The 17,779-nt window shown below is 38.6% G+C and overlaps 2 protein-coding genes across 2 annotated transcripts; one reads left to right on the top strand and one right to left on the bottom strand.

The window, feature by feature from the left end:
- Positions 1-8,727: 8,727 nt before the first annotated feature.
- LOC122655439 (putative disease resistance protein RGA3) lies at positions 8,728-12,138 on the top strand. The gene is made up of 2 exons (XM_043849635.1): positions 8,728-11,272; positions 11,369-12,138. Exons 1-2 carry the CDS (start codon positions 8,761-8,763, stop codon positions 12,136-12,138), a joined length of 3,282 nt encoding a protein of 1,093 aa, XP_043705570.1. The 5' UTR covers positions 8,728-8,760.
- A 3,162-nt stretch (positions 12,139-15,300) lies between these two features.
- On the bottom strand, positions 15,301-15,780 carry LOC122655438 (transcription repressor OFP8-like). The gene has a single exon (XM_043849634.1). It carries the CDS (start codon positions 15,778-15,780, stop codon positions 15,301-15,303), a length of 480 nt encoding a protein of 159 aa, XP_043705569.1.
- Between the last annotated feature and the right edge of the window lie 1,999 nt (positions 15,781-17,779).

Below are 17,779 nucleotides of genomic sequence, written 5' to 3'. Positions count from 1 at the left end.
TGGTCTTCGTCAGGGGACCCTATTTCGCCTATGCTATTCATCCTAGCAGAGGAGGTACTGTGTAAGGGATTGGCAAATTTGATCAATGTGAAGAAAATTTCCCCTCTTCATGGGCCGTGGGGTGTTCGCACCCTTGGGCATTGCTTGTTCGCTGACGATTTTTTTATTTTCACTAATGCTTCTATTCACTATGTCAGGAACCTCAAGTCCTTTCTAAATCAGTACCAAGAGTTCTCAGGTCAAAGAATTGATCTGGAAAAAAGCAAGTTGTTCTTGGGTGCTATTCCCCCTAATAGGCGCCATGCGATTGTGGAGGAGCTGCAGATTCTGGTTTGCAAATTCCCCACTAGGTACCTTGGTGTTGAGATCTCTAAGGGTTGGGTAAGAAAGAATATGCTACCGCCCGTGATGGACAGAGTCAGACATAAGTTGGCAGGTTGGAAAGGAAAATTGCTTTCCTTGGCAGGTCGTGTGGAGCTAGTGAAGACTGTGGTGTCCAATCCCGATCCATAGCTTCTCGATGTACTGGTGGCCTACAACTTTGATTGCTACCTTCGAGCGCTGGATGAGAAACTTCATTTGGACAGGTGATGCTGAATACTCAAAGGCTATTTCTGTAGGGTGGGACAAAGTCTGCCGGCCTAAGGAGAAGGGGGTTTGGGGATCAGGAGACTAAGGGATGTGAATAAAGCAATGTTGTGCAAGCTCACTTGGAAGATTAGGAATGACAATTCGGTATCTTCTAATTTTTTAAGATACAGGTTTGTCAATAAATGGAGGAATGTGCGGCCTGGGTATAGAGCATCTTCCATTTGGCCAGGTATTAGGAAATTGTGGAGCTTTGTGGTGGAGAAGGAACGTTGGATCTTGGGGAATGGGGTTCGAATAAACTTTTGGAAGGATAAATGGTGGGGTCCTGTCTCTATTCAAGAAAAAAGTCGGCTGAATGAGGAGTTCTTCAAGAATGATGGTACCAAGGTGAGTGATTTCATCAAGGAGGGAGAATAGAGGCTGCCGCCTGTTTCTTCGGGTGCTTTGTTAGAAGCTTTCCAGGAAATAAAAAAGTTGCCAATTCCTTGTTACTCAGTGGAGGATTCAGCGTATTGGAGCTTGTCGAAGTCAGGGGAATTCTCGGTGGTGGCAACTTGGGAGGGTATTAGAAGAAGATCGCCTACTGTTCCTTGGGCGAACCTGGTGTGGCATTGGAATATCCATCCGCGACACTCTACTCTTGGGTGGAGGCTGGCTCATGGAAAGATCCCCACGGACGAGGAAGTACAAAAAAGGGGTATTTGTTTGGCAGCGAGATGTTCTCTGTGTAATAAAGATGGTGAGTCAATCCCTCATTTGTTTCTCACTTGCGAGTTTAGCACTGCAATTTGGAATTCTTTTTCAGGGTGGTTTGGTTTTGTGTGGGAAAATACTTCCACCATTCAAGGGTTCTTTGAGTGGTGGAAAGGTAAGCTTGGCAGCACGAATGTGAAGGAGCCGTGGGCTGCAGGTGCTTCAATTATTAGTGCTATTTTGTGGGAAGAAAGAAATAGAAGGCGCCATGACGGTATCTTCAGGAATGTTTGGCAGGTCCTGGAATGTGTGAAAGGGGAGATTAGGGACTACAATTTTGTGATTAAAGGGGTGAAAATTTTTCAGGACTTGAGTTGTGTTAGGAACCTGGGATTGGCTATTTCTAACGCGTCTCTACTTGCGATATTCTGGAGGTGTTTTGGTGCAGGCCTGATCTGTAGTGGATCAAGCTTAACATTGATGGCAGCTCTATTGGGAATCCAGGAAGGGCAGGGGCTGGGGGAGTTTTTCGAAATTCCCAAGCTCAAGTGGTTCATTCATATTGCAGATACCTGGGGGTCTCAAACAGCTTTGTAGCTAAGTTCAAGGCTTTGTTAGATGGGTTGTTTTCAGCTAGGGAGAGAGGCTTCATGGATCTTTGGATAGAATCTGACTCGGCTTCCTTGGTTTTGTCTATTCAAAATTCCAAAATTCCGTGGTTTGCGCTCCAAAGATGGCAGGTGCTAAAACCTTTTCTGGATTCCTGCAATTGGAAAATTACACACTGTTATAGAGAAGCAAATCCTATTGCTGACTACTTGGCTAAACATGCGGCGATTACGGGAGTGTCTTCCACAAGTATTCCCTTTCCTAGACATATTGAAGAAAATTTGGCTCATGATGCTATGGATATGCCTAGATATCGGTTCTTGTAATGGGTTGGGGGAGCTGGCTGGCTGTCCCAGCCAGTAGCTGTGTTCTTTGTTTTTTTCCTGTCTTTGTAGTTTGCTCTTTGTCGTTTCTTTTAATGCAAGGATCTTCTAGCAAAAAAAATATATTGATTATAAGTTTTTTTTTTTTTTTTTTTGGGGGTTAAATATTGAATTTAAAGCTTATTTTTCAAAATATTAGAGGTGTAAAAATATTATAACTAAATAAGTATAATATTTAACCTTGTTACAATCTGGGTTAAGGTTGATATTTGCATACTTAGTGTGGGTGTATTAAAATAAAATAATGGCATACCTTGGGGTGGCGATCATAATTTTCCATTTCTTTTCTGAACAAATTTTACTTTCCTTCCATTCATTTTACTTGCAGCCAGACGAAGCCAATGAAGTATAATATTTAACCTTGTTTTTCATTTTTCTTCCACTCTTTCTATATATGGATGTAAACAGATTTGATTCGGTTCGGATAGTGCTATATCCGCATTCGCATCCGATTAGCTTTCAAATGGATTCGGTTACTACTAAACGGATATGAACATGGATACGGATTGAGTATTTTATTCGTTTACATGTAAATATAGCTTTTCGGATAGCTATAGCCTATCCGTATTCGCATCAGTTTAGCTTTCGGATGGATTCGAATACTGCTAAATAGATACGAACATGGATACGGAAATAGATTTTGGCTATTCATTTACACCCCTAATTCTATATGAGCTCCAATAAGAATGTTTTCTCCAATAAGAGTGTTTTCACAGGACAACGAGTCAAAATTTAAAATCTAAAAGCAACTTATCTATCCAAGAAGCTTTTGTTACACTACTTTTTGATAGGTGCTGATTATAATTCTAAGAGAAAAATACTGCTGGCCCCATACAAGTATAAACATGGCCGACAAAAATATTTCACTTTAAACTTTATTTATTCTTGACCTTTTTTCAGAAACAAACGAAACCTCAATTAAATTTCATAGAAAGCAAAAAAGGCAAAGAGCCATGAGACTCATGAAGTATGACAAGTGCAGCTTTGGCAGATGTTTATGCTAGATTGGAGCAAATAGTAAATCTGCATAGAGATATGGTGTGGGATACATTTGAATGTAATTTGGTATGATCAAAATATGACAAAATATTCTCAAATATTATTTTATATAAGTTATTAATATGATCAACATATTGATTATGAGAAATTTTTTATTTTTTTAAATATGAAATTTAAGGCATATTTATCAATCATTTGATAGATACACACATATTATGACAAAATATGTAAATTTTAATAGAATTGTCATAATGCTTATTCCCAAAATTAAGACACTTTAAGAGAATTTCCATCATTCTTATCCCCAAAGTTAAATACTCAAGTGACCTTACTCTGATGGATGGGTATGTTACTACTAGTTTTCCTAAAGTTAAATAATATAAAGTGTCTATCTAAATTGGGGTTAGACCGTTTGATAACCCATATTATTAATAATTAGCTAGGCTAGAGGCTGCTCAAGTAACAAGGAGAGAAACGACATCCTCTACTTTCGCTTGCCCCTAGTTTCATGTGCACCCTACACACCATGAGACGAGTAAAGACCACCTTATCCTCGCTCAAGCAAGGGTAAGATGATCTTTACGCATCTCATTGTGTGTAGGACTCACACGAAAATAGGACAGGCAAAAGTAGAGGATCCGGAACGGGAATGAAACTTCCAAAAGTCGGTCAAAAGCTAAAAGCTACTTACGCATCCATGAGCCCTTTGGTACCCTGCTTTTTGGTAGGATAATAATTTCACTTTGTTATGCAATTTTTTAATTGAAAACAAATAAAAAGAAAGAGAAGGAAAAAGGGGCCTAAGTAGACTCATGAGTATAACAACGGACAACCACATCTTTGGGAGAAGCTATCATGCTAGGTGGGGTCATATTTAGTAAATTTGCACATGGGAAAGATATGGTGCGGGATAAATTTGATATATTCATTGAGAAGTTTAATGGAATATTCTTAGTTTCTTACGCATTGTTTCATATAAATTAATGAAATTGTTAAATATAATAAATAGGGTAAATTGCATGGATACCCCCTGCATTTAGGCCTAAATAAACAATCACCCCAAAAACTTTCAAAATTACAGACACCCCCTGCATTTGTTCCATTCTCTCCATCTCCTGTCATATGGTGAAATGAATATAAAAAATGCTTGCTACTGTTGTGATAGAGTATAGGGATGTCAATAAAGCCCGGCTGGCCCGAACCTGCCTTGAGCCCGACTAGCCCGAACCCGCCCTGAGCCCAGCCTGGGCCCGACCCTAATGTAAGTATTTTCTTAACAAAAAAAAAAACAGAAGAGAATTGTAGAGAGATAACCTACTAGCTTTGTCATCATCATGAAATGGGAACCCATAAAAAGAGTAGATCATCCACTATTTTGATCAGGGCCATAAAAAGAGTCACTGACATGATTGTTATTTAGTTGTAGTCCCTATAAGCTTCCAGGCCTATTGAGGGGACACCGTTACAATTGTAGAGAGAGAGTCTATACAGGTCGTTTTTTTTCAACATATTTATTAGCTGTCCCATAGGTTGAGATCCTATGTTACAAAAACATAGTCTAATGAGACACGTGGAAGGTGCCATAAATCAGGATCAACCCGACCTGGCCCGACCTTGGCAGGGTCGGGTCAGGGTTGAGAGTTTCTTGACCCTGATAGGGCCAGGTCAGGGTCAGGATCAGGGTTAAGGCCTCTAGGGTCGGGTCAGAGTTTAGGGCAGGCCCGACCCAGCCCGACCCATTGACACCCCTAATATAGTTGCCACCTAAGTGATGAATCTAATGACTGATAGATCCTAATTTGATTAAAATCAGAACAAATCTTCAGAAAGTAGATCAGGCATAGCTCTGTTATTACCAATCTGAAGTTACTCCACCTGCGACCTCCATCCTCCTCCACTGATGACCTAAATTTACTCATTGCATTTTGATCAAATAACCCTGTTATTACCCATCTGAAGAACACACAAATTTGATCAGGCATAGCTTTATGGTAAAATTCCCTGTTGTTACCAACTTTTCTATTGAATTTACTTATTGCATTCTGACCAAAGTACCAAAGTACTCTGTTATTAGCCATCATAGCCATCATGGTAACGCTGAATACGGGAGTTGAAAAACCACACCTTGAATGCATCCCGCATAGAAAAACATAGATATTATATTACTATATGTGTTGCTATTTACCGTGTTTATTTTGTAGATAAACAACGTCAACATCCAATGTCAATGACAGCAACTGAAGTTACTTGCAGTTTTTGAACAGAAAATGTGCCCGTAATAGAAGAGTAGCTGTAACAATTGCATAATCTTCAGGCAACCCGAACAGGCTATACCATGGTTGTAAATTCTTCTCCTGGTGTTAGTTACCCCATACAAGCATCAAGAGGAATGATTGTGACCAATGGCAACTAAAGAAGTCAAGAATTACAACATATCAAGGAAGACACAACAACAGGGTTCATAATGTAATAGTCTTGTTGTTTGTATTGGGCGTGCAGTGCACTGTCCCTGCGCCTGGACATAGGGCAAGTGAAATGACAGTTGCACCTTCATGGATAAACGGAATTTCCCAGGGCACAGTTGTCATTTTGCATGCCCCTATATAGACCTACTAGAGGGTGGGGGGAGTTGGAGTCTCGAACTCAAAAAATTGAGTTTACCAAAAAGAAAAATTTATGAAAAATTGATAATGTTTTTCCCGTTCCATTCCAATCCATGCATTTTTTCCCCTCCCCATGATCAGGGCCAATCAGGGTCAGCCCAGGCCAACCCTGAGGGCGGATCAGGATTGTATTTTTCTAACCCTAAGTTAGGGTTGGATTGGACCAAAGCCTAGCTAAGGAGACTTAGGATTGGGTTAAGGTTCTATAAAACCCAGCCCAATCCGATCCTATTGCAACTCTAGTCTAATGTCTTATGCAAACTTTGGAAAGTTGGGATGCATTTATACAAATGAGCAATTTGAAGGGAAAATATCTCTAAGTATTGTTTCTTACATTTCATTTTCATGGGACCCAGTACTCACACGGCTACCACTGACGCATTAATCAATGACTTTGGCTGTTCCACAACCTTTTAAGTCTTTCCTTCTTCCTTTCCAGCTTTGCAAAAGATAGAATAATTCCCCATGCACCCTATCTTCTTAGTTTTCGTTTTCATGGGGGCTGTCCCTCACTTACTTTTGTCTGGCTATAGACGAAGTACAATTATTATTATTGTTGTTATTATTAGTCCGTATTGACTTAAAGTCTACCGCTCCACCATTGTATGTTAAGTTTTATCAATGATCTTCAAGAAATTAAGAATAATTCCCAACTACCAATTCCACCCAGGCTCCCAAGCTGTGTTCTTTGCTACTGAATCAATTCTTGTCTCAGGACTCTAGAGCATAGTCAATCCTACAGAATTTGATCTCTTTTGCTACTCAAGAAATCGGTCTAGCATGGGGTTTCAAGGGAGAGTTGAGAAAACTTCAGATTACCTTGAACACAATCCAAGGGGATAAAGAATGCTAACCAGTTCTCGGCATAGCTGTGTGCAAAATGATTGATACACCCCCTAGAAAAGACAAAAAGGACCACGGACACGCAGATCATTTCACATGTAATAGTGTTTGGGCCAAGGTACACGCTATGTTATGCGATTAATTACCAATCCTTTTACCTAAAATAAAATTATTGTGAACTTTTGGAATCTGGAATGACCCTACTATAAACGAGCATTGCACCTAATTATCCTAAAGGATAAAGAATGCTAACTGGTCCTTGTCACAACTATGTGCGAAAATGATCGATATACTCTCTGAAAAGACAAAAAAGATAAGAGGCATGCTGGTCATTTTGCACATAAGAGTGTCTAGGCGAAGGTACATGCCATGCTATGCGATCGATTATCGCTCCTTTTCCCTAAAATAAAATTATTGTCAAATATTGGAATCTAGAATGACCCTGCCTGCCATACATGAGCATTGCACCTAATTATCCTCCTTTCACTGAGCCCAAAATACCATAAAAGACCGTGCATTGAGTAATCATTCTCCCAACCAATCCGATTCCATCATTTAGAATCTCAATGAAATACATAATCCTTCTTAACTTCTTCAACTCTTGGACTAGCAACCGTACGCACATGGTGTGCAGGCCTTGCCCGCCAATAGGATTCCAATATTTAAATCTTCAAAAAATAAAAAGCCCCATTATAAACCGATGCCTTCAACGGAAAAAACTCCTCACCAATTCCTTAAAAGGGAAGTGCAGTGCAATTCTTAGTTGAGAGGTCGACATGTGGAAGGTGTTAAATCCAACGGTGTTGAGTTTGAGAAGAACAAAAATAACAAATTGGATCAATCGAACTCGACACAGTAGGATTTAGCATCTTCCACATGTTGAGCTCTCAACTTCAAACTGCATAGCCCTATACTTTTAGGGAATTAGGGAGGATTTTATTCTATTCCCAAAAATCACACACAAAACCTTATATATATATAATTGCAACAATTTTCATTTTTTTTTGCATACACCATTACCAAGCCATATCATCTCACCCCTTTCACTGTCGTGCCACTTGATTGCCACATTAGTCATGTTAGGTTCCACTGTGAGGTCTATGGTGTGTGGGATCCACCACTCATTTTCTCTCTCCTCAAAACAAAACAAAAAAAAACACAAATTCTCTTCCAAAGAACTACTATCAACACAAACAACCATGTCACTAGAATATTAACTACACTAAATTATCATACCGCCCCTAAATAATGTTAATGGATCAAAACAACCTTGAAGCATTTCCAAACACTCCAAGAGCTTCTCCAAATATCTTCATAAATATATCAAAGCCACACACACAACAAACTGTTTCCAACAATTACAATACCATATGCTCAACTAAAACAAGTAACCGGCCGAAAACCCCAACTAACATGTTTTTAAATCTTTGATATTTAAATTTTGTTCTTGAGAGTTGATAGGCGATTTGATTATAGACTTGAGAAGGAAATTGCCATGGATTGTACATTTTACCAATTAGAGTACAAGATTCCAATCTAATGATTGATGATAATTAGACCCATAAACCCTAGCTGTATAATAATAATCAACCCCGGCCTATTGAAAAATATATCTAGGTACTGTTTCTTTCTTACAATTTCATTTTCATGGGACCCACTACTCAGATGGCTACCACTGACGCATTAATCAATGACTTTGGCCGTTCCACCACAACTTTTAAGTCTTTCCTTCCTTCCCAGCCTGTAAAAGAAAGAATTCCCCATGCATGGCATCTTTCTTTATTCTTGGTTCCTTTGATGTTTCAGGGGCAGGGGGGGGCTATGGACGAGTACAATTATTAGCCCGTATTGACTTAAAGTCTACCGCTCCACCATTATGTGTTAAGTTTTCTCCATGATCTGTAAGAAATTAAGAATAATTCTCTAACTTAAAACCCACCCAGGTTCCCTTGCTGCTGTTCTTTACTAAGAAAGATTAAATGGCTGCTGAATCGATTCTTGTCTCCGGAGCACAACAAGTCTTGACGAGTTTGATCCCTGTTGTTACCCATGAAATCGGTCAAGCATGGGGTGTGAAGGCAGAGTTGAAAAAGCTGGAGACTACCTTGACCACCATTCGAGATGTACTCAAGGATGCCGAGAACCAGCAAGTAGAGAAGGAGGCTGTGAAAAACTGGTTGAGGAGGCTCAAAAGTGTTGCTTATGATGCAGATGATGTGCTTGATGAGTTCAACTATGAAGCTTTAAGACGTAAAATGGAGATCCAAAACCGAGGAAAGATGGGAAAGGTACGCAACTTCTTCTCACGCTCCAATCCCTTTGCGTTTCGTCTTAAAATGGCCCATAAGCTTAAGGACATCAATGAAGTGTTAGATGGAATCAGAAAGGATGCAAATGACTTCAACCTTAGAGTACGACCGGAGGACTCATCATCAGCTCATTCCACATCATCCATGATGAAGAACAAAACAGAGGACAGGCAAACCACCTCTGTTATAGATGATTCGGAAGTGGTTGGAAGGGCAGATGACAAATCAGTATTAGTGGATATGCTGGTTAAAACTTGCACTGATCAAATCATTTCGGTCTTCCCCATTGCAGGAATGGGGGGACTTGGGAAGACCACTCTCGCTCAATTGGTCTTCAATGATCCATTGACGAAGGACCATTTTGATTTAAGAATGTGGGTATGTGTTTCTGAACCATTTGAAGTCCCCAGACTTTTAAAAGAAATCACAGAATCAGCTGTTGCTGATGGAACTAAATTTGATGTATCAAACTTAGATCTCACAGCACGTAAGCTCCAAGAGAAGTTGGTGGGTAAACGGTTTTTACTAGTACTAGATGATGTTTGGAGCGACGATGGTGAAAAATGGGATAACTTGATAAAGCACTTAAAATCTGGCAGTGCAGGTAGCAAGATTATTGTGACTACACGTAGCAATAATGTTGCAAGGATGATGACTCCAAATCACACTCATTATTTGGGAATATTATCAGAAAAAGAATGTTGGTCTTTGTTTCATCAAAGAGCATTTAGAAATGGAGGGCCACAAGAAACCCCAAACCTGGTGGAAATTGGAGGGAGAATTGTAAAAAAGTGTGGAGGAGTGCCTTTAGCAGTGAAGGTCGTAGGAAGCTTAATGCACTACAAAATGGAAGAAGGTGAATGGTTGTCTGTGGAACAAGGTGAATTTTGGAATTTACCAGAAGATAATAGTAGAAGAATGATGGGGATTATAAAGTTGAGTTACGATCATCTGCCGTCATATTTGAAATGTTGTTTTGCGTATTGTTCAGTATTCCCCAAGGATTATGAATTTGATATAAAAATGTTGACACAATTATGGATGGCTGAGGGATTCCTTGGAAGCAAACAAATGGAGGATGTCGGCAATGAATATTTCAATAGCTTATTATTGAATTCTTTCTTTCAAGATGTGGAGAAGGACAAATACGGAGATATAAAGAGATGCAAGATGCATGATCTTATACATGATCTTGCACAAGTTGTCGGAAAGCTTGAATATTCCACCATGAAGCCCAATAATGTGGAAAATATTTCTGATGAAGTTCGTGGTTTGTCACTTTTTTCAGATCATGAGGACACATTAATTGAAATTCCAAAAGACTTGGAAAAGGCAAAGAAATTGCGGACAACATTAATATTTCTCCAAAAGAAGTCTTTGGGATGGAAAAGTAAATACTCTGTCTCAAATATTGATATTTTGATGAACTTCCAGAGCTTGCGTGTGTTGGATGTATCAAGTTGTTGGGTGAAGGAGGTGCCACCTTCAATAAGAAAATTGAAACATTTAAGGTACCTTGACCTCTCAGATAATCTGATTGAAGTGTTGCCGGAGTCTATCACTAGCCTCTACAATTTACAGACGTTAAAACTCAACAGTTGCTATATACTCCGAGAGCTTCCCAAGGAAATGAGAAAGATGGTTAGCCTGAGACATTTGGAATTTGAGGGCAGATGGTTTGAGATGCCAGTTGAGATGGGGAGATTGACTAATCTTCAAACAATAACAAGATTTATTGTAGGCAAAGATGGAGGACGCAGTCTTAAACAGCTCAAGTGCTTGAATAATCTCAGAGGAGAACTAACCATAAGTGGTCTGGAGGATATTGTAATCATAGAGGAAGCCAGGGAGGCAGATTTGTGTGGGAAGCATGGTATTCGTTCTCTACGATTATGGTGGGGTACTGAAAGTAGACGTGACAATGGCAACAAAATGGATGATGATGTGTTAGAAGGCCTAAAACCTCATCCAAACTTGAAAAGTTTTTGGATCCAAAACTTTGGCGGTACAAAATACCCTACATGGATGGCAGCAGCTGCAAGTACTACTGGTTTGACAGCATACAAAAATTTGATTGAGCTCAAACTAGAAAATTGCCATGGATTGGAACATATCCCACCCATGCTTGGGGAGCTACCCTTTCTTAGGGATCTTGTATTAGAGGGAATGGAAAAGGTGAAATGTATTGGTCGAGAATTCTATTATGGCAGCAACAACAACAACAACAACAGTTGTAGTAGTAGTAGTAGTGCTGGAGCATCATCTTCTTCTTCTTCAGGGACGGTTGCATTTCCATCGCTTAAGGAGCTAAAGCTATCTGAAATGTTAAATTTGGTTGAGTGGTTGGAAGTGTTGCCTTCATTTCCATCTCTTGAGAAATTGTGGCTCTACTCATGCCCTGAGCTGAAAATCATGCCAAGTCGATTCCCTTCCCTCAAAACCTTGCGGTTTTTGGATACAAATGAAATGGCACTTATAAGGTCATTGTCAAGCAACCTTATCTCTTCTGTCAAGGATCTTGAAATTAAATCCTGTAGAGAACTGAAGTCGGTTCCAGAGAGGTTGCTACAAAACAATGCACATGTTCTTGAGAACATGGAGTTCTGTGCATGCTACAAGCTTGAAACAATTTTTCCAAGTAGTCAAGGAGGACAAGAAGAGCTGGAGGGATCATCTCCCCTGCCCACACCCCTAGATTTTCCCTCTCTTAAAAGATTGGTAATAGTTAGTTGTCCACTATTAAAGTCTTTGCCAGACTTAAGGGGAATGACTTCTCTTCGACAGTTGCATTTGACTGGCTTTAAGGAATTGAAGTCAGTACCAGAGGGGTTGCACCGGCTCACCATGCTTGAGATTTTAGAAATTGGTGATTTTTCAGAGAAGGAGGAGGAGGGGCTGCAGCAGCTGGATTACATAAAAGGAGAAGAGGATCTCCAACGCCTTGTCTCCCTTCGAAAACTATTTCTTTACGGATGGCCTCACCACAAGAATCTCCGAGATCAACTTAAGCACCTCACCAATTTAATATATGTGAGGATGATAAGTTGATGACGTTGAAATGGTAAGTAAGGTCTACTAATCTAATCTATTGACTTTATTTAAGATTAGATGGATTAATCATATTATATTATTGGTGTTTCGTTTTGTTTGCTTCAGGTTTTTAATACATTAACTACGGTACCTCAGTTGGAAAGTTGGGCGATTAATTGGAGTTATCTGTTTTTGTTTTGCTTCAGGTGAGGTTTTCTAATTTATTTATTTATTTATATTTTTTGCTCTTTTGAATTTTTCTTATGTTAAACCATAAATAATTCATTAATATCTTACTTCCTCTTTATTGGGCATCTTCTCCAGTTTTTTAATAGCTGAAAGCCTGGAACCAACTCATAAAACCAAATAAAAAACAAAAAAGGAATATGGACAATGTGAGGATCACAGGTGAACGGTGGCACTGGAGAGAGCTGCAGAGTTATAAAAAAAAACACTTTTGCCATAAAAAGACTGGACAAAATTTTAGAAGAATACCAAAAGTACGACGAAATTGATGAATAATATGATCAAGATATTGATTATGATTTTATTTTTTTTTTAAATATTGAAATTAAAGTTTATTTTTCAAAACATTAGAGATGTACAAATATTATATAACAAAATAAGTATATTTACAAACTATTGGGAAGGTACTTAACCTCAGATCCGACTCCTCTACTTTTGCCTGCTCGGTACTATTGTGCGCAGAGGAAAGTACCACCTTACCTTTGCTGGGGCAGGGGTAAGGCGGTACATTCCGCCTTGCTTGTATGTGAGGCGCACACGACAATAGAGGCAGGCGGAAGTAGAGGAGTCGAAGGCCAACCCACTTAGGCTTTTTAAAGTATAATTTGGCTATACTTTGTTTATGCGAATCAAAATTAAGTTAATTAAAAAAAAAAAAAGTTTAAAACATCATCCTTCCTAAAGTCAGTCTGAGATCCTCTCTAGCCTCAGATTTAAAGCCCATTTGTAGAAAATAGAAACCATTAACATAGCAATGTCATAAAGGGAAATAAAGTTTTCTCCAATCCATCCTAACCTAATAAGCCACTATGTCTATATTCTATATCATAGTTATGTAAATTGATATTTTAAAATTGGATTTGATCCACTCTGTATTCGTTTATTCAGATATTTAATTGGATAGTGGTATATCATTGTGTTCTCTAAAGAATATTTGATGCAATTATAATTAAATAAAGGGTTTGTCTGTTTGTAACCAAGAAGGTTACAACTAAAATTTGAAACTATATTTTTCTTGTCACTCAAGTACAAAGTGTCAGTTATTTAGAGGGTAAGAATGTAAATTCACAACCCTTAATCAAGGCGATGATTTCAATCTCAAGACATGCATAACATACTAAAACATGAAGTACTGTGAAAGAAATGGAAATATGATAAAATTCCACTCACAATGTGTCTCTACTGTTCTTGACAATCATAGTTTCCAAGCCTCCAAAGTCACACGATCAAATAAATCCCTACACAAAGATTTGAATACATTAGACCCTTTCATTAAAGGCCCTAGCTTAGTAGGCAATATCCCCACAATGTTCACTCATTAATACAAAAAAATCTCCCTTTTTGGTCAACTGGACGAAGTATGGGTCGACCCCTATTCATCTGAGAGCAATCGATCGACCGGTTCCACTGCTTTCACCCAAAACTACACTAAGCTATCATTATACATTTATAGTACTTCTCATGAACATCAAAACCATATTAAAACTAAAAGAATCTTGAGGTGGATTGAGTCCTACCTCTTGGGTGACCCCAAATCTTTCCCCTTAGGCTTGCTTTCGATCCAAACTCTGTATTCCATTCATTGTGAACCCAAATGACCAAATCCCAAGCCTTCTTTACTAGCAAATCTCTCTTCTTCTTCTTCTTCTTCAAGTTAGTCCGGTTGTTAGATCTGGTCGCATCCGGTTACTCTCTGTGAGTTCTGTCTGTAACATCCAGTCCACTGGATCCTGTTTTCAGGATTTGGTCTTATATATAATACCCCAAATTTTATAGAAAGCCTGATAGTGGTACACACTAAGGTAGAGATGATTAAATTATAACTTGAGGTGCATGTGTGTGGGGAACTTGATGCCTGCCAGTTGGTGTATGTATGGTACATACAAGAGTGTCCAACCAAGTTTCAATTGGATTTTGGTTTCAATGTGATTGGTTCAGGTTGAAGGATTTAAATGGGAATGGTTAGGCTTGAACCAACCAGGTATTGGTCTTTTGATATTGGCCATGTTGGATATGAGGATTATCGAGCATACCTCAGGTTAGAACTTCCATCCTAAGTCTAAGATTATATTACAGTAGATATGTTGTTAAATAAGATTGATCGTACAAGGGAGAGAAGTTAGGGTTTGGTTTTTTTGTCTTGTGGACAGATTCTGTCCCGATCATGGGATATTGATTGTACCTCCATGTATACTTTGAATTTAGATGTGAAATTTTTACATATCGTGTTTAACATATCGAGTAATGTCTCTGTAAAAGTTTGGCTAAAAAATCCTTTGATTGATAGGGTAGAAAAATATTGGAACTCCGACTAGTGTATTGGGATCACAGACTAGAATCCACTTTTGGGAAAATTATAATTGAACTTACACAAAGAATTTTAATGTTATTTTTAGATTGTATGATCATTTTTTAATTTATATTATGTCATAAAAAAATTCTGTATATATTTAAATTGGAAAGTATAGATTCTAATAGGGTTTTTTACAATTACCACCCCAAAATCTTTCATATTTATTATTATCCCCCTCAAAACTTTGAAACAATTGTTACCCTCCCCTGTTGCATACTAATAATTAACTGGCCCCACCGTTATAGACCAGTAATGGAGGGGGTTAGTCGTGAAAATGTGTTGTCACGAATTTTTTAGGACCAAAATGCCCTTTTGGGGTGATAATTGTAAAAAACCCCCACCCCATCACCGTCCCTTCTCCTCCTCCTCCTCCTTCTCCTTCTTCTTCTCCTTGTTCTTCTTCTTCATCATCTGCAATTCATCTTTGATCTTAGATTCAAAAAAGCAAAAAATAGGAAAAAAAGAAAAAGAAAAAGAGAACCCAATTAGACAGAATTGCAGAGTGAGCACCAATAGAAGCAAATTACAACTTTTCTAGTTTCTAAAGATCAAGCAGATCGACACTGTCAGATTCTTCAAGATCAATTAGAGAACAGAGTATCCCATACTTCCTTAAATACCTCAATAATAACTTTATGATAATGAGAGGAATTCAAACACAGAAAACACTGTAAAAGCTTCTCCAGATCCTCTTCTGCAAATAACTCCTTCTCTACAATCATTTCCACCATTGATGTCCTGAAATCATTATACGGATCACTAGGCCGCTTCACCACAGCGATCCTTTCTTGTAATTTGCCCCCTGAATCAAACGGGCCATGACTCATTTCAGAATTCCTTCTCCGGCGAACTTCAGCTGCTTTCCGGCGGTAAATCTCAGAAGAATCAGAAGATAAACTCTTTGAAGATAAAATCTTTTCTGTCTCGTCTCCAGATTGTTCAGTACTGAACCACCCACTATCATTTTCTCCTGATGAAGAATCAAAATGAAATCTTGATTTGTTGTTCATAGATCTCTGATTATTCTTCTGCTTCGTTTCCTTTGACTTAATTTTTCCCATTTTTTATTCAAATTCCTCAAGCTTGTAATATGAATTTAATGGCGAAATGGGTGATGCAAGGGGACAAGTTCTTCCTTTAGCATCATAAAAGCCGAAGCATGGGCTTTGTTCCATCAATTCTGGACTCTGTAACTTCTCCATTGTTGCGAAACCATCCTCTGCAGATGATTCATGGCGGATTTGAGAGATGAAAATGGCTACGCTGCGTGATCGACACGACCCAAATGAAGCACGGAACATGCGAGAGAGTCGTAGTTTGAATCCACCCATCATTAGAGTGATTGCAGAGAGACACACACAGCTTTGAACGGAGATTGCGCGCTTTGTTTATATAGACTATCCAACAAACCGAATATTTTTGTCTCTTTGTTCCTTGAAATTTAAATAGAAGAAAGATTTTTTTTTTTTTTTTTAAATCTACTTTCGTCATCTTTGATCATTTTGGCAATCGGCAATTCTAAATTCTATCTCTGGAATCAGATGGTTGGGGTTGCTGAGGATGAAGAAGAAGAAGGAGGAGGAGGAGGAGAAGCGAAGGTGATGGGATGGGAGTTTTTTACAATTACCACTCCAAAAGGGCATTTTGGTCTTAAAAAATCCGTGACGACGGTACATTTTCACGACTAACCCCCTCCGTTATGGGTCTATAACGATGGGGGCCAGTTAATTATTAGTATTCAACAGGAGAGGGTAACAGTTGTTTCAAAATTTTTGAAGGGGTACTAGTAAATATAAAAGATTTTGGGGGTGGTAATTGTAAAAAACCCATTCTAATATCATCTTACCATTGTGTATAAAAATAGAGTGACTGGACATTGTACTTTAAGGGATTGGATACCCAACCTAGAAGTTGATTTTGAGTCTCAATATTTTAGGGATATTAGTTTTATGTGACTAGTTTCATTATAATAATATTTGAGTTATTTTGAATTTGAGAACTATTTGTTTTATATTTAATGGTTTTAGTGCGCAGATTTTGGCAGAATCTTTGTTTTAAACTTTTGGGCTATATTTCGATAACAATAACTTAAAATTTGAAGCTAAAATTTTTAGGTATTGTTCACATATAGGTCTAATGATATTATAAAAAAATTAGAAACCTTTCTAATGCCGAAAGAGATACTTCTATATTAATTCCATTTGCCGCGCAGATTTTGACAAAATTTTGCCGGAAGAATATAAAAGGACTTCTAGAGGGGTGAAGTGTATTTGATTATATATGAATCTATTAGTTAATGTAATAATAGTGGATACATGTATATGTACATAGATATCTGAGGTTGTAGCACCTTGGGTGGTAAATGAATCACTATTTAGAACAATATCGAGGTTTGTGGGACTTGGCATTAACCACCTATGTATATGTTTTTCTGTGTACTGTTTTGATGATTTTGAAAGCACATGCACATGTTTAACTGATGATGTTTTTAGACTAAATGTTGATTTTCCTTTGAATGTTTATGACTGCTCATGTGTTATGTGAAAATGGATGAAAGGAATGAAAGGACAAAAGATTTTATGGTTTTATGTTTTGGACATGTCTACAACCCTTTCCCGTAGGGGGTTCGTTGTTGGATGAGGCACACCATGACTGTTATATGTTCCTCTCTTAGCCGTGAGATGTTTGGCCTAGCCATCTGGATGCCCTGTGTGAGTAACCGGGATGTGATTTAGACCGCCGCCTAGGGAGCTACATGTCAACTAGTGTGATGTGGCTGATGGATTGATGCCATTTGATCAACGGAGTGTACTCACCCCTATTTTTGCGTACATGGGAGCTTGTCCCAATGTTTTCGAATTTGGATCCTCTACTGCCGAGCTGCCCGATAGGACCGTGCTACCCAAACATGGTGTTGAGCGCAATGTCTGCCTTACCTCTGCCCAAATGCCTTGCCCGAGTGGGGATAAAGCGGTCATTGCACGTAGCACCGTGTCTAAACAGCACGGTCCTACCAGGCAGCTTGGCAATATAAATGGAAATATGTTTTCATGGAAAGTA

Source organism: Telopea speciosissima, chromosome 3, assembly GCF_018873765.1.
Source record: "Telopea speciosissima isolate NSW1024214 ecotype Mountain lineage chromosome 3, Tspe_v1, whole genome shotgun sequence".
NCBI classification, from domain to species: domain Eukaryota; kingdom Viridiplantae; phylum Streptophyta; class Magnoliopsida; order Proteales; family Proteaceae; genus Telopea; species Telopea speciosissima.
Note: the sequence above shows the minus strand (reverse complement) of the source record. Positions and strands in the feature narration are given on the sequence as shown.